At 42.9% G+C, this 25,905-nt stretch overlaps 1 protein-coding gene across 14 annotated transcripts in view; it reads right to left on the bottom strand.

The window, feature by feature from the left end:
- MAPKAP1 (MAPK associated protein 1) overlaps positions 1 to 25,905 on the bottom strand; it is a 236,174-nt gene that overhangs the window by 34,164 nt on the left and 176,105 nt on the right. For 11 of the 14 annotated variants that reach the window (XM_036260486.1, XM_036260483.1, XM_036260489.1 and 8 more), the window contains 2 exons: positions 24,667 to 24,774; positions 10,812 to 10,952 (listed from right to left, as the gene is read on the bottom strand). In XM_036260486.1, coding sequence (XP_036116379.1) covers positions 10,812 to 10,952; positions 24,667 to 24,774 — 249 coding nt within the window. Of the gene's footprint in view, positions 1 to 10,811; positions 10,953 to 12,203; positions 12,402 to 24,666; positions 24,775 to 25,905 lie in introns of those variants that run through there. The other 3 variants (XM_036260494.1, XM_036260493.1, XR_004959477.1) reach the window with 2 other exon arrangements.

The following is a 25,905-nucleotide window of genomic DNA, read 5'->3' as shown; positions in this document are numbered from 1 at the left end:
GGAGCATGCTTGACTCTCTGGAGGCACCACCTCCCATGAAACACACTTAAAATGCCCCTCTCGGAAGCTAAAACACCAGCTTGCAAAAATCAGGCCATCTGACATTCCATGCCTCAGTGTATTTCCTGAGTTACTGTTTATTTGCTCAGACATCATGAGCTGTGGTTCATTCATCAATTTCCTACAACTCTGAATCTAAGACTACAAAATCCCCACTGTTGTTAAATCCCAGAGTAGCTTCTTACACAATTCTACAATCCTCTTGTCTTCGGGTTACCTAGAGCCTACGAAAGCCTGGAAAAACCTCCCGGGAGTGCCACTGAACAACTCTTTGCCAGAGTGGATTTTACTGAATCTACACAGCCAATCGATAGTGTTCACAGAGCAGTCAGGGAAGTCTTTGAAACTTGTCTAAATTTACACACAGGATCAGACACACAGGCTGTTTGGACTTAATGAGACCTCAGAGATCACCTAGTCTGGGGCTTTCATTTTCCATATGAAGAGATTGAGGCTCAGGGCAGGGACCCGACTTGTCTGATATCACCCATTAATGACAGAACTGCAACCATAATTTATGTCCCCATACCACCTGGCCAGGGCTTAAACAGATAAGCTCTCCTGTCTCACTACATGATGCTTACATAGTGGGTATATTCACACAGTGATCACATGCATTACAGTATAAAGAGCACTGCCTTGGCAATAGGTTAGGCACCCAAAATAGATGACAAAGTCAAATTGTGGGTCACAACCAAAATGAGACCCAGCAATGCCTGACAGTCCTGAGATCGAGTAGGATATTGTGCCTCAGGACCACTGGTTTCATTCAAAGGGGTAACCATCCGAAACCATTTGGGAACCCAGCTAAAAGCTGCTAATTCCAATGGTGTGGTCAGTGATAGATCTAAGTGTACTTGACTAGAGCATTATCCTTAGATGCAAACCAAGAGGCAGCCTGCACATGAGACTATGAATGTACAACACTCGGCATGAGGGCAGAGTTTACAGGATGACACCTGGGACTCTTTAATTCCAGTAATACCTGTCCTCAGATGACAGTTAAATTCTCTCTGTAGAGAAGGCAGTTACAAAGATTTTGTACTGAGCCAGTTAGATCTCCAAACTAAATATTTTCCTGGTAAACAGATATCTCAGATGAGCTTTCAATCTGAGTTAGGAAGCAGTAAAGCCATTTCCTAAGATAACTTATAGTATCACTCACATGGTGGGAAAATCGGATCTTCCCCATGTTCAGGCCCAGGTACACCGCTGGAGCTCAAGTGCCAAGGATGAGCAAGTGGTCAAAAGGATACAGAACCTTGACGACCTCTCAGATATTCTATTCCCATTAATTCTATTATGCCAGTGGTTCTCAACTTTTTCCATTCTCAATTATTTCTCAGCCACCAGAGGAACCTGACACATTGTCATTAGTAACCCTGGATTACTCAGCAGGAATTCTCAAAAAAGTAGATCTGGGAGCAGGCAACCAGAAGAAGGTATACAGTTAGAAAAGCCTCTAGAGTTCCTCAAATTCCCAGTCAGGAGATTTCCCCTCAACCCCATCAATGCATTAAGCACTAATGGGGTAAAGGGATTTCTGGAGGTAGTCTTGACAGTATCTGTCCTGCTCTCACAAGTTCATTGGTATTTATGTTCTATTCTAAATTTTGGTTCAAAAAATGTTGTCACAATGGGGACAGAACAATCATTTAATACTAGAAGTGTCATCCTCAAATTACTCAATGGACTCAGGGATTTTGGAGGTAAGCATGATGCATGTCTCATGATCATTTTAGTGTCTTTGAATGGCAAAGGGTTATCTCCTTAGTATTCCAAAAGAAAATGAAACAGGACGTGGAAGGAAGATCAACCCCTATCTTAAGAACATGCACTTCTGGATCATGTAATTACTTCAACTATACACCATAGGTATCCCAACAGAAAATAACAAGGCAAATATTTTATTCATACAGCCACAGAGAACTACTTTTAGCTTCACAGTGAGCCTGAGGAGTCATAAAGTCCAGCCACAGCCATTTGCTTTCACTCACGTAGTCTTGTGTTGTTAATGTGTTTAAGTTTGCATGTTGTATATTAAAAAATAACACTGGAATATGGTCTTGAGTGCTGACTTACAGATATTAACTGGGGGGGGGTGTGTGTGTGTGTAAATACTAACTGCAATAGGACAGATAAACCAGGGAAGACAATAGATGGCAAATATGCTGCTTCTCATCATGCTCAGGCCCAGGGCAGACATTTTTAATCAATCACAGAGTTTCTTTATGTTGCCCTCAGACGCGGCTCAACATGCTGCCTCAGCATAGTGCTCTGGCAGCCCTTATGAACCTGACTGGAGTTGGTTTATGAGATGAAAGCTCACTGCCTTCTCTAAGATATGTGCTATTGAACTTGGTAATTTTGATAAATAACTACTGTGATCACAAGTAGTATTAAGATTATACATGTGGATTATTTTATGAAGAGATAATGGAGGTAACCTTTTGGTAGAGGTTATTTTATAATAGTCTTTATCTGTAAATCCAATACAGAATTTGTATATCCTATACAGAATTGTTAGGCTATCTATGCAATATGACACAGGTGGTAATATTATGTATTCATATTATGGTTTTGTATATCCTATACAGAATTGTTAGGCTATCTATGCAATATGACACAGGTGGTAATATTATGTATTCATATTATGGTATGAATTCAAGGTATGTTATGTTTCCCTTTGGTGACATGGGGACAGTCTATATTGACAAATGATAAAGTGAGGGAATCAGGTTAGCACAAGTGGCACAACTATCAAAACATTTCTCAGATTGAGATTGTGTCAGGAAAACTAGGCTCACCTGCTCAGCCAGTAAAGACAAGCCTTGGATAAAGAGATAAGAGGCAAGAAAGTCCTTTGAATGCTCTGAGGCTGCATTTCCCCAAACCCACAATTAAGGGGCGATTCTGAGCCAGTAGGTCTGGGATGAGGTCAGGGACTTGGTAATTCTGATACATGGTCAGGACAGGAAACACTGCTTGAAGGCACTATGTGAGTGAGAGACAATCTATGGGGATGTCTTGGCCCTCTTTGTCTTGTTTCTTTTTTTTTGTCCTTTTTTTTTAAAAAAAGATTTTTTTATTGCCCTGGCCAGTATGGCTCATTGGTAGAGCATCGGCTGGCAGACCAACGAGTCCCGGGTTCGATTCCAGCCAAGGGCTTGTATCTCTCTCTCTCTCTTTTTTTAATCCTTCCCCGAGGACATTTTTCCATTTTTTACTCAGATAGAGCGGGAAGGAGAGAGAGGAAGAGAGAGAAACATCGACACATCGAGTGGCCGCCACCCACACAACCCAACCAGGGCCGGGGACAAACTGCAGCCAAGGTATATGCCCTTAGCGGGAACCGAACCCGGGTCTCTGTGGACTGCAGGCTGACGCTCTAACCGCTGAGCCAAACTGGCCAGGGCAGGGCTTGTATCTCGGTTGCGGTTCATCCCTGGCTCTGGTCGGAGTCATGCGGGAGGCAACCAATTGATGTGTCCCTCTCACATTGATGTTTCTCCCTCTCTGAAGATAAATAGAAAAATATCCTCAGGTAAGGATAAAAAAATATCTATCTATCTATATTTTTTATTGATTTTTAGAGAGAGAGAAAGCAAGAGGGAGAAAAACATCGATGTGAAAGACAAACATCAATCAGCTGCCTCCTGCACACACCCCACCAGGGATCAAGGCCGAAACTTGGGCATGTGCTGGAATCAAACTGGCAACTCTTTGGTGCATGGGACAATGCCCAACCAATTGAGCCACACTGGTCAGGGCTCTGCCTTGTTTTTGTTCGTAATTTTTTCTTTACTGGTTTTAGAGAGAGCGGAAGGGAGAGATAGAAACACTGATGAGAGAGAACATCCTGCATGCCCCCCACTGGGGATTTGGCCCACAACTTGGGTGTGTGCCCTGACTGGGAATTGAACTGGCGACCTCTTGGTGCATGAGTTGATGCTCAACCACTGAGACATACTGGCCAGGTTCTGCCTTGTTTTTTATATGGATTTCGGGGACGCCCCTTGGCAGGTGCATCATAATTCAGCTTCTGCCAGCCAGCCAACAAATACTCATTGATAGTATTTTATGAGCTTTCTATGTCAAGGTTGGTATACACCATCTGACCCTTTTAGTTTCAATTTTACCCAAACCTACTTCACCCTCCCAGTCTTGGCATATTTGGGTATCGCCCATATCTTACCGCCTGGTCAGCCACATAGGATCAGGCAAATGGAAGATCAAGTCATGAAAAAAACCTTGACAATACAAGTTTGAGCAAGGTCTGCACTTCAGGGCATCTGTACTTCTAGGCCCAACACAGAGGGGAAGCAGACAAGACGAAACATTCCAAGAATGTTTTCAGGAAATACAGAAATGGTTAGGCACAGCATCTTTGTTTGGTTAGTTTTCCAGAGCATGGATGGCAAATCAATTTCAACTTGAGAACCAACTCCAGTGATTGGTAGGGGTTGCTCAGAGGGCTGTGTTGGGAAGGGCTCTGAGGTCAGGTCCAGGCCCAGAGGAAAGTGCAGCGACTGACAAACATTGCGAATGAAGGGTGAGAGAGTGGCGCTCATGCCACAGTGACACTGAGCTCCAAATGCCAGGATCAGGGGAAGAGTGGGGGATATGCAGAAATTTTAGAACTGGCCAAATAGAAGTAATCAATTCCTTTGTGAAGGCAAGTTATTAATGACTGAGGCATCTGTGACATGAGGGACTGGTTTTAGCATATAGATTGGGTTTCAGTCCCAGTTGTCCTACTGTGACTGCATATCCCACTGTATATCTGATGGCTCAGGGTGAGGGAAAGGGTGTTAGTACCTATTAAGTAATAGCTATGTGCCAGTAAACACTAAGTGCTTTATATGCATCACATTATATCATTAACTCCTCCAAGCCTGTTTTCTCAGTCATGAAATGGGAATAACATCATCAGTGTGCTGTGTAGATTAAATAAGGTAATGGGTGAAAGTTCACTGTATACTGGAAACTGTCATAGAACTACAGAGTATTAGTGCAATGACGATTTGCATTTAAGGCATAGTTAGCTGTAGGACTCGGCCTCAGACAGACTTGGGTTCTGATTCCAGCTTCATTACTTACTAGATGTTCCCCCATATCCCACTTTCCTCATATAAAGTATGGAGATAATACCACTACTATCTAATAATAGTGCTGTAATTACAGGAGACAATGCATGTAAAAGAGTGATCAACAAAGTGTTTGGCACATAGTAAGCACTTGATAAATAATAACTGCCTTTAAAGATTATAATTCTTCTTGTTAATAATTAAAAAGAGCAGATCTTTGGCATAGGTTTAACATTAACACTCCAATAAACTTTTCAATTATGGAAAACTGGCAGAAAACTGGTTTAAGTTTGGGTCCTGCAGATTGAAGTTTGATTCTCGTCTCCAGGCCTCAGACACGAACGGCAGGAAGTAACGGGGGAGCACCTCAGACACGAACGGCAGGAGGTGACCGGGGAGCACCTCAGACACGAACGGCAGGAGGTAACCGGGGAGCACCTCAGACACGAACGGCAGGAGGTGACCGGGGAGCACCTCAGACACGAACGGCAGGAAGTAACGGGGGAGCACCTCAGACACGAACGGCAGGAAGTAACGGGGGAGCACCTCAGACACGAACGGCAGGAAGTAACGGGGGAGCACCTCAGACACGAACGGCAGGAAGTAACGGGGGAGCACCTCAGACACGAACGGCAGGAGGTGACCGGGGAGCACCTCAGACACGAACGGCAGGAGGTGACCGGGGAGCACCTCAGACACGAACGGCAGGAGGTGACCGGGGAGCACCTCAGACACGAACGGCAGGAGGTGACCGGGGAGCACCTCAGACACGAACGGCAGGAGGTAACCGGGGAGCACCTCAGACACGAGCGGTAACCAGGGAGCACCTCAGACACGAACGGCAGGAAGTAACGGGGGAGCACCTCAGACACGAACGGCAGGCGGTAACTGGGGAGCACCGGCCACTACTACCCATCAGGACAAACAGCTGTGCTGGCACCGTGGAGCTTGGGGATCCAGTCCTCTGCTGTGTGCTCTTTTTTTTTTTTTTTTTTTATCCTCACCTGAGGACATTTTTCTATTTTTTGTTCAGGTAGAGTGGGAGGGAGAGAGAGGAAGAGAGAGAGAAACATCGATGTGAAAGGGACACATCGAGTGGCTGCCACCCGCACGACCAACCAGGGCCGGGGACAAACTGCAACCGAGGTACGTGCCCTTAGCGGGAACTGAACCCGGGTCTCTCGGGACCGCAGGCAGACGCTCTAACCGCTGAGCCAAACCAGCCAGGGCATGCTGTGTGCTCTTATGTACCACTGACTCCGAGGGGCTGGGCAGAGCTTTCTGTGGACTCATCAGGGCAGTTGGGTAAATGTCTCACACAGACACTTGCCACTTAGAAGAACTTGCCACAGGGGGCAAGTGAAACCTCTGTTCTGACTGACACAGGATGGACGAGCAGAGGAGGCCATTCATCAGCATCAGGAAAGATCTGAAGCACCTGGCTAGTCAATTGAAATGAAATGAATTCTTTACTGATCTCAGGGTCTAGCTATTCACATGACTGCTCATAACGGGTATGCTGTTTGCTGCCATGCACTTTGTGGTAGATCCTGTTTCAGGAAGGAAGAATTTCTGGATTGCTGTGTGTAGGTTTTTGTTGTTAGAATGAAAGGGTGTTATCTGCTTTGCAAGGAGGGAGAGTCTTAAGCTACATATCTGAATTCATGTACATGGGAATAGGACATGAGTGCATTTATCCACTGCATGGTATAGTACTTATGGGCACAGTTTGTCTGACTGCCAAAAAATTCATTAGGACTAATTAATTAAGTTTCTGCTTATAATGGTAAAGATGGAACTTAAAGTCATAATAGAAACATTATGACAGGTTTTATTTTTATCTATTAATTTTAAATTGTTTTTATTGTTTTTTTAGAGAGAGATATAGAAACAGTGACCAGCTGCCTCCTGCATGCCCCCTACCAGGGATTGAGCCTGCAAACTGGGCATGTGACCTGACTGGGAATTGAACTCAGACCTCTCAATCCATGGGATGATGCTCAATCCATTGAGCCACACTGGCCGGGCAACATTCTGACATGTTTTAGAAGCTCCTTGGAGCAGTGACTTTCCACCAGAGGGCACCACATGCATCACTGGAAGCATCCAGAGGTGACTGGGACCTGGCCTCAAGTCACTACATTTCTGAGAACCACTACCCTAGGGAGAGATACTTGTATCATTGTCATCATCCATTTTTACCTGAGAAGTCTCCATTGTGGTTACAATAGAGCGACAACTTTGCCAATACAGCTACTACCTACTGAGTGATCTGGTTAAACACTTTCAAGATGGTGGACTAGGAAGGAAATCAATAAGCAAAATAAATAATAATGACAATAATAACAACACTAAGATAAGCTACCACTAAGAATACAGATTCTATGGGCCACTTTCATACAATCCTGACCAGGGATCGAAACTGCAACCTTGGGTATTGGGATGATGCTCTAACCAACTGAGATACCCGGCCAGGGCCCCTGGACCTGTCCCTTTAAATAAATATGGAGGTCAGAATCTGATGAATTAAAGTTTGACTTTTTGCCTTTGAAAAAAATTAGGGGGAAGAAGCCCAGGATCATGGTTATCTTTCAAAGGCACTGCTTTTTCATTTTGGGGATCAGTGGATTTGCTGATTATGCTCACTTGGGAAAAACCCTGCCTTGTACCCTAGACCTTTATCTTGGCTGTACTCAGGCTATTTGAGTTTCTTAAAACTAGACCCACTCAGAAAAAACAGACCCTTTGTTACTGGGAAGGTACTGCATTTAGGCATACACAAACTGGATGTCTGAGTAGCGTTCTTATTTTAGCAAACTTTTCACTGAAAATATACCAACAGAAAGTACATATCTCATAACAGTATATACGACTTGACTTTTCCACAAAGTCTTCATACTCATATAATCAGCACCCAGATAAGGAACAGAACTTTATTAGTATCCCAGAAGCTCCCCTTCCAGTCCACACTCCCCAGGATAACCACCATCATTACTTCTACATAGATTATTTTTGTGTATTTCTGAATGTCATATAAGTGGAATAATACAGTATATACTTTAACCCCCCACCTCCTTTTTGGATCTGGATTCTTTTTTTCTATCCTCACCCGAGGACATTTTTTTGCTTTTATCTTCAGTCAGAGCGGGAGAGAGAGAGGGGGTAAGAGAGAGAGAGAGAGAAATATTGATGTGAGAGAGACGCATCAACTGGTCACCACCCACACAACCCCAACCAGGGCTGGGGAAAAACTGCAACCGAGGTATGTGCCCTTAGCGGGAACCAAACCCTGGACTCTCTGGTCTGCAGGCCGAGGCTCTAACTGCTGAGCCAAAGCTGCCAGGGAGAATCTGGTTTCTTTCTCAGCAGCCTTTTATTTCTAGGAGAGACACCAGGAAAAGCATCCCCAGGGAGAACACCACTGAAGAACTTTATGTTTTAAGAATCAACATTATATAAGCAATTTTTTTTTTTATCACTTCGGAGAGTTAGAGTTTTTTCGTGAGGAGGGAAAAGCAATCTAGAGAAGGGGAAGAAAGATGGGTTCTTTGTTTTAGATAAAATTTACTGGGTGCTAATTCATCTACTGAGTTTGTTAGAATCACCATCATCTTAGCAGCTAATGTTCACCGAGCGCTTGCTTAGTATTCTGCATATGTTAGGACATTTCATCCCCATAATTACCCTATCTATGAAACAGGGACCATTACCTTCATTTTACAAATGTGGAAACTGAGATTCTGAATCATCTGCCTGTAATGATACAGCTAATAACGAGCCAGGGTTTGAACCCAGGCTTCTAAGTCCTGAGTCTGTCCTCTAAGTGCTGCTCCATGTTAACTCTCCACCAACAGTTCTCACTTTCAGAAGTTTTACCAGCTGCCAGGCCCTGTGCTCAGGGCGTTATGTAGACTATCTGACTTGTTCCCACAGCAGTCTTAAGAAGTTGGTACCTGGCCCTGGCTGGTTTGGCTTAGCGGTTGGAGCGTCAGCCTGCGGTACAGAGAGACCCGTGTTCGTTTGGTTCCCGCTAAGGGCATGTACCTCGGTTGCAGTTTGTCCCCGGCCCTGGTTGGTTGTGTGGGTGGCAGCCACTTGATGTGTCCCTTCACATCGATGTTTCTCTCTCTGTCTCTTCCTCTCTGTTTCTCCCGCTCTATCTGAACAAAAAAACAAAAAAAAAGAAGTTGGTACCTGGCTGGTGTGGCTTAGTGGTTGAGCGTCGACCCATACACCAAGAGGTTGCCAGTTTGATTCTCGGTCACAGTACATGCCCAGGTTGTGGGTCAAATCCTCAGTGGGGGCATGCAGGAGGCAGCCAATCGATGTTCTCTCTCATCGATGTTTCTATCTCTCTCTCCCTCTCCTCTCCTCTCTCTCTCAAAATCAATAAAGAAAAAAGAATTAAAAAAAAAAGTTGGTACCACTGACATTCCCATTTAAGCAGAATGGAACTGAGGCTCAGAAAGATGAAGACACTTGCCTAACATGGCTGGTTACTGACAGAGCCACAATTTAAACCAGTTGTGATTCTGATGCTCATCTCTTAATTACTAAGGTATACTGTCAGCATATTTCAAGCTCCTGTCAGTCAAGCTGGGAAGAAATTATTGAGGTATTTTTCAGGCTTTACTACAAATTAGCCAGACTAGTGCCAAGATTAGAAAATATTTTATGATGAGACACATACAAATCATTTGGGAGAAACATGTCGTGAGCCTCAGAGTTAGAGCCCAAGCCGCTTCCCTTTATGCATGAAGCAAATGAAGCCCAGGAAGGGACAGTGTGGCAGAGATCAGTGGCACAGCCAGGCAGTTCAGCTCTCTGATAAGCCAAGCATCCATCCCTGCTCCCCCTCCTCCCACCATCTTTTGTCGGGGAGCAGGTGCACTCAAGTTAGCCAGACCCCTGTTCTGTTCCTGACACTACCACCTACCTACTGTGTGACGTTGAGCATAAGCCTTCACCTCTCTGCACCTCATTTACCTTCTCTGTTAGATGGGGACAGTAAAAATACTACCTTTTAGGCAGTGAAGTAGTACACGTAAAGCACTTAGCACAGTGCCTGATACACAACGGATATCTAAAAATGACAGCCATGACGACAATAATGTATTAATATTCCGTTGACTGCTATGATACTTGTTCTCCTGTTAGGTTTACGTCAAAACAGAAATTTAGCATTTAATTGGAACAAATTAACCACAAATATTAGTTGAAAGTTAGTTCTGAATTATCTGGTGAGAATACAAATATAACTTCTGAGATCACTGCAAAGCTTTCTGAATAAATGCATGAATGAACAGGCAATGAATCCACCGAGTATGAGAAGGCAAGCGGCAATCCTACAAAGCATTCTAAGGAGAGCATGTAAGAGAATTACAGAATGAAAAGAATTATGGAACTTCGCAGAAGTCAATCAGTTTGAAAAGAGCCTCAAGTTAGTTCTATTTCTAATCTTCTGCTTCATAAAAAAGAAGACAAGACAAAGCACTCGGCTGGGAAAAAGGAGTTACTTTAAATTTCACTGTTTAAACATTTTCTCTGAAAACAAATTACTGTTAGTCATTCAGGTCACATAAAAGTTGCATGTTGTTTCTTTCCCTATTTCTACATTGACCACTGATATAAAGGACTCAGTTCATCATTTGTTCACACACTTACCTAACTGTACATCGGTTGTGAATCGTAGTCTGTGGATCATGCTGACTTTGAATGACTTGTAATGGTGGCTGCTAAGCATATCCTGTACTGTAGCTATGTCAATTTGCGAATCATCCTCAAAAACCCCGTCTGCCCTTGAACCTGGGGAGGAAAAAGCAGTTTAACACATAAAGATACATGAGGCTTGGCAAATGGTGTCTGCTTAAAATGCTTTGGGATAAATTAAAATAATATGGGCTATTTAATTTGGAGAAGAAAAGGCTGAGCGATGACTTAATAATGCTATTCCAGTAAACAGAGAATGGTAACATATTAATCATTCAACAATTAATTCCACAAACACTGCGTCTTCTGTGGCAGGCCCTTGGCTAGGCAGTAGGGATACAGGACAAAAAAACTTCTGCTCGCCAGAAGCTCTCAGTCTCCACAAGAGTAAGTCAAAATCACAAAGCATGGGTGATCACATCTCTTGTTTCTTTTTCTAACATTAATTTTCTTGATCATAAAAGTAATCCATGCTTCTTGAAGAATCCTGTTCTTTCTGAGATTCTCAAACTGTCTATCAGCTTGCCATCCTGTGCCCCAGTCTCTGCTGGTGCAGGCATGAGCCAGTTCATGCTTGGGTGGCTGGAAGAATCTTCTCACTGGCCTTCTGGCCACCAAGCTCCCTCTGCAATCCAGTCACTACAGGACTTTCTGGTTCATCCTTCTAAAACTTTGATCATTTATTCACTCAAATGTTTAATGAGATCTCTGTGCATGCTAAGTACTATTGATGTGTGACATTGGCAACAAAGAAAAAGACTGGTACTCAAAAATCGTCCCTGGCTTCCCATGGCTTCCTGAATGATGCACAGCTTTTTCAACCAAGTGGTCAAGACTGTCCATAATCTGGCTAAAATATACATTTTCAATTTTACTTGTCACTTCTCACACATACCTTCTCTCAGCAATTCCCAAACTCCCCAGACTGCACACAGATTCAGTTTTTCTGCTTCTGGGCCATTGCTCATGTGGTACCCTTGGCCTAGAACACCCTTTCCACCCTTACCCTGAACCTGTCAAAACCCCACCCAGGCAGGCTAGCTCAAACTCCACCTTCTGCTGAATTCCAGAGCAGCTGGTATATACTACCAGACTCTGGAGCCAGGCAGACCTGGGCTCAATTCCTAGCTCTGCCCCTAACTTGCTATATAATCTTTGGCAAGTGACCGGCTCGCTGAACCCTCATTTATGCCATCCAGAGAATGTCAAAATGTGTTTTAAAAATCTAACACAGCCCAGGCCAGTTTGGCTCAGCAGTTGGAGAGTCAGCCTGCAGACCAGAGTCCCGGGTTTGGTTCCCGCTAGGGGCACGTACCAAAAAAAAAAAAAAAAAAATCTAACACATACTATGCTTGATAAATAGTAGTCATGATTATTTTTATTCTACTGTCAAGCAGGATCACATTCAGCCTGGCACTAGTTGCTGAGTGGTTGCCTTTTCCTAATTTAGAAGTAAAGTTTCTGTGAGGGTCAGTCAAGTTTCTTATTCATCTCTGTATCTTCTCCTGCAAGCAGTACAGGCAACTGGCATGCTCTTGATAAATTCTGAGAAGAAAATAGATAGGTAGATAAACAGAAGCCAGGATGCATGAGTTCTCACTACACATCAGGCATGGTAAAGCACTTTATACACGCTACGCCTCATGACAACCCAGCTGTCATTCCTCATCTGAGGCATTGGGGATCCGAGGCTTTCGAGGTGAAGTCACATGTCCAAGGTCACACTAAACAAAGCTAAACGATCTCTCACCCACCCCCTCGCCCAGTTTGAAACCTGGTCTTCTGAAGGTACAGCTACTGGTACCATTCAGCAGTGGGAGAAGCACCTGTTGAGCAGAGGCCAACCAGAACAGGGAGCCCTAGGCCTTGCGTGGATCACCTAGAGATGGTTCCACAGGGAAAGCCAGAGAGAACTCCTTAGGATAGAGTTGGAGTAAGTAAAAACTCTAGATTTGGGTATAAAACAGGAACATTCTATTACGTAACTGGTAGCCTGACAGCTACATGCTTTTCCTTCCCATACTATTGCTTATAGGGTGAGCTTTTTTTCCAAATCCTCCCCCGAGGATATGTTTTTATTGATTTTAGAGAGAAACATCGATAGGTTGCCTCCCATATGTGTCCCAATCAGGGATCAAACCCATAACATAGGTATGTACCTTGACCAGGAATCAAAACCGCAAACTTTTTGGTGTATGGGAATGATTCTCTAAGCAACAGAGCCACCCATCCAGGGCTACAGGGTGAGCTTTTAAGTCAAAGTTGGTTTCTGATGCCTTCACATTGAACCCATGCATTAGGAAGATTGTATTCTTTCCAAACACTACAATTATTCTCAGCTTGGACCATTCTAGCACCTACAACAATGCTCTCCCCTTAATAAGGACCCTTAATGGACCATTCACTGACTGCCTGTGACACAGTCGTATCTTAGTGTTTGCACATGTTGCTCTCTCCACCCAGGTCACCCTTCTCCCCATTTTACTCCCTCCTGGCCTATTCCAGTTCAAGTCACACTCCAGGGTAACGTTCCCTGACCCCAGGCCCCCATGTCTAGTTCAGCTCCTCCATCATCATACCCTGCATTTTCCTTCAGAATACTTCTCACAGAGAGTAATTATCTGTCTCTGCCATTAGACTGTAAACCTCAAGAGGGCAGGCAGAGTGACTGCTTTACTCACCACTGTAGCCCAGACCCTGCTAGTGCTACCATGCACAGGATAAAGCAAGTGCTCAACGAAAATTTACTGCATGAATACCAGGTGCCATGTGCACAAGAAGGTGAGGATCAGAGAGGCTGAGTGACTTAACCAACATCACATTGCTAGGATTAGCAGAGTTGCACTTCTGTAAAGGCTACTGGGTAACCCTGTTTCCTTTCTTTGGAACACCTGTGACTTTGGATAGATCTCCTGGGTAATGTCCACACCTCGAATGGAGAGGCTGGCTAGAATTTAGAGTTTCAAATAATCATTCACTTTCTCCAATACATATTTTACTGAAACAGAACTGCTAAGATGTATTTAATTCTACTTTGGAAGCATAGATAGATAGATAGATAGATAGATAGATAGATAGATAGATATAGAGATATAGATATATAGATACATAGATATATAGATATGAACTGTGGAGAATTTTGGTGAAATATTAAAATCCTTTCATGTTTTAAAAATAATTTAAAGCCACCTTTTCTGAGAAAGACCATTATTTATAAGATACAACTTAGTTTAAGAATTTGTTTTCTTTACTAATTAGTATTTTCTAAATATTGCAGGTATTTGATTTGGAAAGAGGTAACAGCTCATTATGCTAAAATGCCAATTACTGAAAAAAAAAAACTTAAGAGTTTTACATTTTATGATGTTGGATTAAAACCAATTTAAAAATTACTATAACGTGACATATAATTTTTTACTGAGCAATTTCAATGCCAGCTGCTAATAAAGCATCTTAGCTGTAAATGATAATTCAGATGCTTTTAGATAAAGTGGTGCATAAATATAGTTGGAAATTGATTTAGCTTCTTACAGAAGCTACTGAAGAATGACATATTTTGTTTAATACACCAGCTAATGTAGTCCTAAAAGCTCAAACAAGTGCCAGTTTTCACTCCTAAATTTGCTGTGGGAGATTAATGAAAACTTTATATTTTGCTGAAATGTTAATAATGGGCAGACGAGATGATAGGATTTTAGTAGAGGTCTTAAAGCTATGGAATAACCAGCAAGGCTTGTCAATTTCCTTATATTAATTTTGTTCAAGACTGATATAGCTGGAGCTGGCTCAACACACTAATGCTTCTTGCACTGACCTTCTCCTCTCTGACAGTGTAAATTCATAGCCCATTTGAGGATTTAGGTCTCCTGACACTTGGGTGAGTTCAGAGTCTTGCCCCAGCTGCCAAGGGGCATGTTTGCTTTGATGATTAGAAGGGCAACAGCACCTGGGGGAGCAGAGAAGGAAAAACAGCCCTGCATATGCCTCCAATACATGTTGTTCACTCCAATGCAGGTTATCTGCTGGATGGGAACAACTCCAACTCTGGTCTTGGAGTTCCAGAGCCATTTTTCAAAGTAGGTTCAGGAGTACCACTGCTTGGAAAGGGCATGTCTGAGGGTACTGGTCAGTCAGCCATGCATCCTGCAGCCCCTCTCCCCAGGCCAGGGGTACGCCACACTGTGGAGGAACACTGGTGAGAATAAGGTAGGGTTCCTGATCTTCCGGAGTTTACAGACTTGCTACGAACACAAAGAAAACAGTACAAGGCAGAGAGAAATGCCCAATACATGGTGCAGACAACAGATTCTTTATCTAAAGACAAGCATCTGAAGCAGATCATTACACCAAAAGCACATTTTTGGACCAGACAAGTTCTATGACTTTGCATATGCACTTCTACTGTTTACATCCTTCTAGAAAGGAGCAAACCCAACCACACATAAAATATGCTCGGCACTGCCCCATATGCATATTAAAATTATTACTGTGCTATCAACTTCACATTGAAAAACCCACCTCTGTTCAAGAGAAGACATTTTTATCTACTCAAAGTAAAGAGTAGAGAGAACCAGAATGTCTTAAGAATAAATATATTAACAAAAAAACACTCCCCAAACTGTTAATTTAATTGAAATATAACCCTTTGGTATTTTGTTAAATTAGCAATTAAAAAGGTCAGAAGCAATTAAATGAAACAAAAGCCACACTGTGTTCATCCACATTAATGCTGAACTGGGTCTCCTGGTGAATGACAAGATAAATTGTAATGGTGCCTTCAAAGACTTCATGATGTATTTTGTCAAAGTCTGGAGTGTTAATGTCTCTATGTGCCATGGATTACCATAATGTATTATGTCAAAATGTTCGAGCTGCAATAACTCAAAGATGTATTGTGATAGATCAAATTTTGGGGTGGGGCCTAAATGTGACTCAAGCACCAGACCTCAAATGGTCTGACAACGGCTCTGGAAGAATGACAAAGTACATTCACAATGTGGAAAGGAGTGAGAGACAGCAGAAAACCTGAGAGAGGAAGACGCTTAACTCTCTAGAGTGAGGAGTAAGGAGTCAGGAAGGAGGAAACATGTGATGGCACCCAATCTTAATGGCAAAATCGGGCCAGGGCAGGAGGGGGCAAAGGGAAGCAGAGACAAGGTGAAAGAGGTGGCATGTGGAATCTAGGGCTTGCAGCAAAGAAAGAAAGAAAAGGTGCTGAGAGAGCGCCAAGGGCTGGGAAGCGGCTTTGGGGCTTAGTAACACTGGAAAAAACCAGACACAGACTTCAGAGATGTAGATTCAAATCCTAACTCTGACACCACTGGTCAACAGTGGGTCAAAACCTTGCCGAAGATTCTGCTATCAGGCGGAGGCAGAGCTGGGACAGAGCTTTGGACTCTGGAGCCCACTATGTTCCTCCTACTGCCCTTTTCCTTCCCCTCCCAGCTCACCACATTCCTACAAACATCAACAAGGAGAAAGACTGTGGATAACTGTAAGCTCTAAACCAGTGGTTCTGGAGTATAGTCCAGGCCCCATTGTGAGGAAATGTCCCCTAGAACCCACTGGGGTTCATAATCTCAACACTATTTTTACCATAACAACCATAACACCTTATTTGCCCTTTTCATGCCTATTACCTTACAAGTGCACAAAGTAATAACAAGTTCCTTGATATGGTTCTGAGTCCACATTACAACTAACCTTTAAGAAACTAACATTCAAGTTTTGATATAGTAATGAAAATTAATAGCCACTATTACCTGAAAAGGCTACTGAAATATTTCTACCTTTTCAAACAACATAGCTGTGTTAGGCCACGTTTTCTTTATATACTTCAACTGAAACAATGTATTGTCGTTTTTTTAATATGTTTTTACTGATTTTTTTGAGAGAGAGGAAGGGAGATTGAGATAGAAACATCGATGTGAGAGAAATATCTATCGGCTGCCTACCACATGTCCCCTACTGGGGATCAAGCCCGCAACCCAGGCATGTGCCCTGTCTGGGAGTCGAACCAGGACCTCTCAGTCCATGGGACGACCCTCAATCCACTGAACCACACCAGCCGGGCTGAAACAATGTGTTGTAACAGACTGAATGCAGAAGTAGATATGCAGTCCTGGCTGTTGTGGTTGAGTTGGGTGGACCATCATCCCGTGCACCTGAAGGTCGCTGGTTCGATTCCTGATCAGGGCACATACCTAGGTTTTGCTGTATCTCTCTCATATCAATGACTATCTCTGTCTCTCTCTATCACTCCCTCTCTAAAATAAATATATAAAATAAATTTTAAAAAAAAAAGAAGCAGATATGCAAATCCAGGTGCCTTCCGTAAAGCCAGACATTACAGAAATTTGCAAAAATATAAAACAGTGCCCAATGATTCAGGTGATTAGTCAACAATTTATCTTCCTGGTGAAACAAAAATAAATGCTCCTCAGGGAAAGAAAAAATAAAACAGTCCCACTCTTCTCATTAAATTTTAAAAAGAGGTATTTTTCATAAAAATTTATGTTAACACATAATAAATTTATTATTACTTTTTTAATGAATTCATAAATATTTAAAAATTTATTTTTATTCCTAATAAATACATGTAACCCAATTAAAAAAACAAAACAAAACGCTCTTTGGGGTCCTCAACAATTCTTGAGTGTAAAGCAGCCCTAAACCAAAATGTTGAGAACCACTGCCTTTATTGTCCTAGGCCATGTTTTCTCAACCCTCGGTGTCCATGTGGACAGCCATGAAGATGTGAACAACCATGATGACATATAAAAGTGCAGGTACAGCTGTGTATTTTTGTTATATACGTGACAACAAACACAGACAGAAAGCTTCTACACACATTCTAAAAGTAACAGACTTACTGTCATGTGATCAAGGCTACTTTTTTTTTTTTTTTTAATCCTCACCCGAGGACATTTTTCCATTTTTTGTTCAGAGAGAGTGGGAGGGAGAGAGAGAGAGAGAAACATCGATGTGAAAGGGACACAACGAGTGGCTGCCACCCGCACGACCAACCAGGGCCGGGGACAAACTGCAACCGAGGTACATGCCCTTAGCGGGAACCGAACCCGGGTCTCTCTGGACCGCAGGCCGACGCTCTAACCGCTGAGCCAAACTGGCCAGGGCAATCAAGGCTACTTTTAACTAATATTGTTTTATAGTTTAAAAAAGTGTTTCAGCCCTGGCCAGTTTGGCTCAGTGGTTGAGGTTCGTCCCTAGCCCTGGTCAGGGTCGTGCGGGAGGCAATCAGTCGATGTGTCCCTCTCACGTCGATGTTTCTCTCTTTCTCTCTCTCTCCCCCTTCCACTCTATCTGAAGATATATGGAAAAATGTCCTCGAGTGAGGATGAAAAAAATAAATAAATAAAATATAAAAAAGTGTTTTCATTGGAACTGAGAGAGTTATAGGAACATTCGACTCAGACACATGGATACTAATAGTTAAATCAAAGCTCAGTTGAACTTACTGTATGCTACTGGCAGATATTTTGTGTTCGGAGATACAAACTACATGGGACTTTAAGTTCCATTTTATGGTTGGTTCAGTGAGTCTCAGACTAAGTCTAAAAGCTCTAATCTAGTTATAAGTTAAAGCAACTTCAATCTTCCTTCTCCAAAAAGATCGATGACAACTCTGTAACTCAACCAGAAGATCGATGGCCATTGTTACATCTTCACCTTTACATTCCCTGTGACACAAAGATGCTGTTACCTGTTCCTATGCTTTAGGAGCACAGGATGATTCCCAGATGACAGGAAGGGACAGGCAATCCACAGAGGAAACGGTGTGGGGAAAACAGGAAGCCCACAAAGTGTGAACACATAGAGAGGGAACAGCAACAGTCTGCATTTGGCTGGAGCAAAGTGTGTGTAAAGGGGAGTAGTGGAAAATACAATGATGAGGGGCTGAGGGGGAGAAATTCTTCAAAGGAAGAGGCAGTGTTCATCTTAGGGCCTGGCAAAGAGTAAAATCCTGCTGGGCAAATAACTGCCCAAATGAAGGGTAAAACATCTTCTGCCCACTCTGTTATGAAGCCTTATTGCTACCCCCCACATAGAACAATCCCTGCTTCAGCTAAACTGGACTTTGCTCAGGTTATACCATCTGGCCAGAATGTCCTTTCCACTCTTGAATATTTATACACTTCAGGTGGAGTCTAGAATCTTCCCTGACCCCCTCTCCTGAAATCCTGCGGCCCTGAAGGCTCTTACTGTAAGTCTCTTACATGATAAGCATCTATACTCCTCTTCTGAACAATGAGTTCCTTTGGGAGCAGGAACATCTTTCCTACAGAGCACACAGCAGATGTTTAATAAATGCTGTTGGTGGCATGAATGAAGTTTGCTGCAACACAGGTTAAGCATAATACTACCTGAGTCTGTATGCCATCTCTTGTATTTACCTTGAACCTAGCACACCATTTTTAGTTTTCCATTCAGACACCTTACCAGACTGGGATCCTCAATAATAACTACTGAGTGTTATGGTATGCCAGACATTATGCTTAGCACTGTAAATACATTACTCATTTAATTTTCTCAAGCCCTTTTAAGTTAAATATTATTCTCTTTGAGGAAAATGAGGCCCCTGCTAGTTTATAGGCTAATATAGCCATATAACTAGCATATGCTGGAGCTAGGAATTGCACCCAGGTCCGACTAATTCCAAAAATGTGCCCTTAATCACCACACAACCCATTGGGTAAACATGTCCCTCAAATGGGCTGGGAATGGACAAATCCATGGGTCATAAAGTAGCTAAGGAGAACACAATCATGCCTGGCCTTGCCAGAACAAAGAATCAGGGACAAAACCTAACACTCTCTTCTCCTTCTGTAAGATTCAGAGCAGGATGCATGTGTCATGGAGAAAAACTCTCCCTTAGCTTTCTATATCCATCACTTTTTTTTTCCCTTCCAAAGGCCTTTTAAGTCCCCAAAGCCTCATAAGCCCCAAACTTCTCTTCTATTAAACACTTCCCTTTGGCTACTAGTCACCTTTGCTGGTCTCTAAAAAAGAATCAATAGATGATATACTTTAACACACATGCGCTCACACATGCATACGTGCCCCTCTGCAGTAATCTCTTCAAAGCCATCAGGATCACACAGTAGGGTACACACTTCACTGAATCTGCCATACTACCACCAGAGTAGAGATCCTTGCTGCCAGGCCTAATTGATTAAACACTTGGAGTAAGAGCCTTTCCACAGGGAGATTTCACACCCTCAATAAATCAGAGTAATCTTGTTTTATGAGGTGATCAGAAAGAAACGGTTTCAGGTTTGTGGAGGTTCTAAAAAGAGATCATGAAAGGGGGGTCTTTAGGCTCTGTATTCTGGGTCCTGCTCATCCCCAGTCTCCTCTCTCAGCACTCACTCCACTTCATTCATTCATTCCCAAATATGCCAAACTCCAACCTAAAGACTTCACCCGAGCAGTCCCTTGTCCTGAACCATTCTTCCCTTACTCATTATCCAACTAACTACATTTATTCTTCCTCAAGGAATAAATTCTTCCCTCAAGGAGAAATTCTTTCTCTTTCTACTCTCAGCAGCTCCAGCCCCTGCTACACACCCTTTTATACCCTTTAGAGCACTTTTCACAACTGTGGGCTCCATGATGTGGAGGCGCTTCTCCACCGCCCCAGCACAGTGGCTGGCCCAGAGGAGGATGCCATCAATGTTTGGCGGATGAATGAAGAAATATGTGCCCAGAATGAAGCCAAACACCCTTTGGGATGAAGAATGACCATTCAAGGGTCTGAACCACTCATTCATTACAGGTTTGCTTGGGAGTTAAGTTGATGATAGAATTCCCGTTACTTCCTCTTCCTCCAGTATGCCTATGCTACTGTTCAAAACTCAGGGAAAGTAATGGGGTCTTCTAAGGAACCTGGGCATTTTTGATAATTTACACATTAAAACACTGTATTTGTTTACAATAATAAAGTATCTAAGAACTGTAACTCTTGATCAATTCTGGCCTCTCTCTCCCTGACTCTAGGGTCAAAGAATGAGGGCACACATGTTGGAAGAACCCCACTTCAATCAGGGGAGTCACTGCAGAAATGTCACTGATGCATTACCAAACCATTAGTCAGGGGCTGCAGGGCAGATTCTGGGACCAGGAGACGACCAGCGGGATACAAATCCCTGTGCCCTCACTTAGAACCCATATGGGGTTTGTGGCTCGTCAAACATGTTTCCTTACTGCTCTAATGTTCCAGTGTATTGCTTAATGAAAGTTCTTAATTGTAATTCAATTAATTACATACACAGAGTCCCCAATTACATTTTCCAATAAGACACTGGCTGTGGTACAGGTCTAAATGCACTTAACCAATTTTAATATATTAAGACCAATTTCCCTTGAATACTAATTACTATCTAATGATAATATGAAAAGGGGAGAACTTTCAAGAAAGGGAGAGAGTAAAAAATGCAATCCATGTGGAATTGTTCAGTCCACACAGCACAAGTCAAACATTCATTACTGAAGAAGTGGGTGTGAACAGGGCACAAGTTTGCTTCTGGTACCAGGTCAGCACCGGTTTTTGCCCAGGGATCACCGACCCTTGGTGCTGGCCATTGCCCAAAGGGGCCTGTGGGAAGTCTAAGAGGCCAGAGGGAAAATGGGAATGATGAGGGAAAAGGCCAGCACACACATGCGCAGACTAGCTGTGAAGTCTCTGGGCACAGGGGAATGGCCAATACATGCATTGTGCATTGCACTTACTATGTGCTTTTAATGTACACAATCTCATTTAATCTGCACAACAGCCCTACAGGGTAGGGATTCCCATCACGATTTATAGATGGAGAAATAAAGCTCACAGAGAAGGACTTGCCCAAGGTCACATGGTGGCTCCAAATAGCTTGCCTTTTCCACTGAAACACACCACCTAGCAGCCCACATTAACTAGACTAGACGGCAGGAGGCAGAGACACACAGGTATTCTTACATTGGGGATACTATTTCTGGTTCATTTAAATTCTGTTAGCATGTGGCAAACAGGGAGCTATTGTCCACTATCTACTTGAAAAAAACCCACACCCAAACAGAAAATTCCTTACAGTGAACACTTCCCTCACCAAAGCCAGACACGCAACTGGCTTTCAGCAGAAACTCAACCTAAAATAAGGCCTGATCACCTCAAATAATTTCCATTTGTATATAGAATTTCTTTGCATGATCACATTTTCTTTCCCATTTGAAGACTGCTGTTGTGGTATAATAACAGAAGCTTTAAAGCCCTGGTATTTAAGTCACATGACAGAAATTGGAGAGATTAGTAATCTGTAAACCGAAGACGGCAAAGCCTCCAAAAGCCAAATGGAACCACCAGGGAGACTCCAGGGCTGGCACGGAGCATGCACACGGAGGAGGGATCTGCTTTCCATGGATAAGCATCATGAAGAAGAGCTGGAAACACACCAGGATAAAGCAAACAGCCATTCACTGTCTAAGGTGCTTTTCTTCCTCACCTTCCTTTTTTACTTAGTAGTACTGATGGTGGTGGTGAAGCCTAAGCACCACCACGAAGAAGCCCCTAGAGAGAAAGATGCCCACCCAAGCCCAAGTTGTCTTTAACAGCCATCCTACTTGTCCCATGAAGCCCCAGTAAGAAGCCTGGTCGTGCCAGGGACTCAGGAGGCTCACTCCATCCAGGAGCATGAACCACACTTGGCCATAGGCACTGGAATGCAGAGGGAACTCAGACATGGTTCTTGCTCGGGGGGGGGGGGGGGGGGGGAGGAGGGTGGTGACAGTTCAGTGTGGGAGTGGGCAAATCCATCCAGTGGAGTCAGTGGGAGTGGGCAAATCCATCCAGTGGAGTCAGTGAGCAGAGAGGGGAAGAAACCACAGGAAGAAACCTGAACCCACATACAGATGATCTGCGGAGGCTTTTAGGAGATGCCTCCTCTCCTGGGTCTTCAAGGGGAAACTAAAGGAGGTGAAAGAGGGCTCCCACCAACTAAGACCCAGAGGTACTCTCCCCTGCCACAGTCCACTTATCTAGGTGACTTCCCACCTTGGGTTGAGGCCCTTCTTCTGTATAGACTAAATTAAGGAAATTAAGAATTTCAAATCAGTACTGAAATAATGGAAGGTCTCCTTGAAGAGGAAAGAAGGTCAAAGGATGTTCAACTGATGTTTTAAGAACTGAAGCCTCTTTCTATAGCAACTTCTATTTAGGAAATAAATAATTAGACTCAGCTGGTTCACTAGACTTACTAACGGACAGGAGACATGATTTTCCAGGCCCCCAATCATTATTCATGTGATGATAAGCAAATCACTCCTCTAAGATTCAGTTTCTTCTTTTATAAAACACAGATGATGACAACACTGGCCTAAAAGATTGTTATAAGGAGAATATTTGTATCTCATTTAAACATTAAAAGAAAAAAAGTCTGTGAAATAGATTCAACCGCCTCCATTTACACTGGAAACTAAGGTTCAGAGAGGTGACGTGATTTGTCTAATGTCAGAGGTTGCAGTGGTTCACGTAGGGCCTTCCTGATTCTAAAGACTGGGCTTTAAGCACAATGCTGAACTACTGTAAGGACAGGCTACTGAGTAATAAAACGGGAAAGATACTGTGTCTGACATTTTGTTGGTATTCCATAAAGCTGGTGTAATTTCAGGCCTATTTTAGCCCTCACAATGGGAAATCCCATTTCTCTCCTAAAGCTGTGGAAAGAATAAGTTGGTTCATGCTGCATCTTTCTTTAAAGACCTGGATGGGTTACTCACATATGATCAGTGGGTAAGAGAAAAGGTCACTGGCAATATTTGGCAGAAAAGGAAATTGAGACTAGTTTGGTGCCAGCATTTACAGATGCCTGGACAAGAATGGCAGTCTTCTAACATTATATCCTCTACATAATGTACTCATGCTTCCTTCTGGTCCGATTCCAACTTGTAGCAGACAGTTGGCTGAAGGATGTAGTAGATTATCAGACAAGAATCCAAACTGGAAAGCTCAAGGACTTTGGCTTGTCATTTTCTTATTTAGGCCAAGATCCAAGCACAAATGTTAATTCTCAGTCCCTAGGCAGAAACTCCTGTCATATCAGCTTCATTTGCAAGCTTCTTCTCTCACAGAGCATAAAGACATATGTCATCACCATCCTTAGGATTAAAAATTTAGGTTATTTTATCAACAATCTCAGGGCAGACTTTGGAATCAGATGGCTGTGTAAAGGCCCCGAAGCAGAAATGACGTGGAGAGCTGGCTATCACAAGCTCGACTTTCACACATCACTTGCTCCCTAAGTCAATGGGAGTATAGAGGAGAGGAACAGTAAAGGTTCACAACTCGGAAGCTCTAAAGGAAGAATGAACAGAAATTAACTGAAGTTTTAAAGAGGCTTACAATAAAGCACTAGGAACCACTATGCTGCCTCCTGCTAAGAGTATGCAAATGGGCAGAACTTTCTAAAATCTGATGTCTGAACAGTGATACTGACAGGGCCAGATGCTTTATATACAAAATAGCCTTTGCCTGAGAAAAGGCCTCATATTTCTAAGCTGTTTCCAGGGCTTAGGAAGATAGAGTTTAATAAAAAAAGAATTAATCACACAAAGAAAAACAGGATGCAGACCTTTTACCAAAAGCATGAAATCAATCATTTTACTTCAGGATACACCTCTGGCAGGAAGGCTGAGGTCTGCCTTGGAAAACAGTCACCTGAAATCTGCCTAGGGAAGCCAGATCACTGTCCCCAAACACATGACTTCTAAGCATGTTTGCAACGGACAACACGAGCATGGAGCGAGGAGGCCAACGTACTGTTCTCGCGGACCAGGCAGAACTCCCACACGCTCTGGCTCTCCAAAGTGCTCTCCAGGTCCACGGCGACATTGGGCTCACTCTGCTTCTCCAGGCGATACTGAGGGCCTGGAAGATCAAAGGGGCAGGAGGAGGGGAGGAAGTCTCAAACAGTGAATTTAACATTGAAAAAACACCCTATATTGGCAAAAAGCTGTTGAAGCATTAGGAAAATGCTGAAGTCTGCCTTGAGGGTCTAACTATCCAAGATGGGAAGAGTTTGGGTATTTTTCGCACAAGGTTTCATACACTTGTCTGTTCTATTATCAGGTCTGTTTTCGCTCAGTTCTCCCCCAAACAAGGTGAGAGGTAGATGACTTTCAAGTCAGACCTGGAGTTACAGCATGGCTACATGGTTTCTCAGATATGAGCAGATAACCACCCCTTTCTGAGCCTGTTTCCTAATAAGGAGTACTTACAACCTTGAAGGATTATACTCTAAGGAAATAAGTACTCTAAGTAAGGAAAAATACTTAGTAAATACTCATTTCTACAAAAGTACTTTATTCATAATCATATAAGAATAATCAATTATAAACAGGAATAAGGTATGTTTACAACTCTAATATTTAGACGACAGACCCAAACTTCAAAAATTTTATAAAAATCAGGCGAGGTTAAAAAATAAATAAATCTTAGGTTTCTCTGGGTTACGGTGATAGAAGAACAGTGGGTGCTGATTCATATTTTTGTTGAAACATTTACAAAAACACAAAGACAAAGGCTTAATAATTCTGGAAACTAGGAATACTAGCTATCCTGTGTCACACAGGGAGTTCTGGCAGATCCCAACAAAACACTGGGGTATTTTATACATTTATTCAAGTATTTCTTTGTCAAGCCAAATGACCATCTTGTTCTTCTCAGATTAACACCTAATGATCAGATTCAAACGACTGTTCCTGTTATTAATGGTTATTGAAAAGATCAGAGGTGTAGAAACTATCTTATTTTTTGACTATGAAAGGCGTGTTTGGTCAGACAGAAGGAGAGGTGTGAGAGATCTGAGGGGAGCTCAGAGGCCTCCCAGCAGAACCCATAGTTTTGGATAAGTTCTTCAGTGTTGTCAATTTAACCACCTTCGGTCAGTCGGGGGCATTTTCCTCATCACAAGTCATTCTCCTCTCCCATATTCTATGTTCATCTGTAGCACTGTAGTTTCATGGTATATTTGGATTTTTCTCTAACTTAATTTCATTA

The sequence above is a fragment of the Molossus molossus genome, unplaced genomic scaffold, assembly GCF_014108415.1.
Source record: "Molossus molossus isolate mMolMol1 unplaced genomic scaffold, mMolMol1.p scaffold_m16_p_14, whole genome shotgun sequence".
Classification (NCBI taxonomy): domain Eukaryota; kingdom Metazoa; phylum Chordata; class Mammalia; order Chiroptera; family Molossidae; genus Molossus; species Molossus molossus.
Note: the sequence above shows the minus strand (reverse complement) of the source record. Positions and strands in the feature narration are given on the sequence as shown.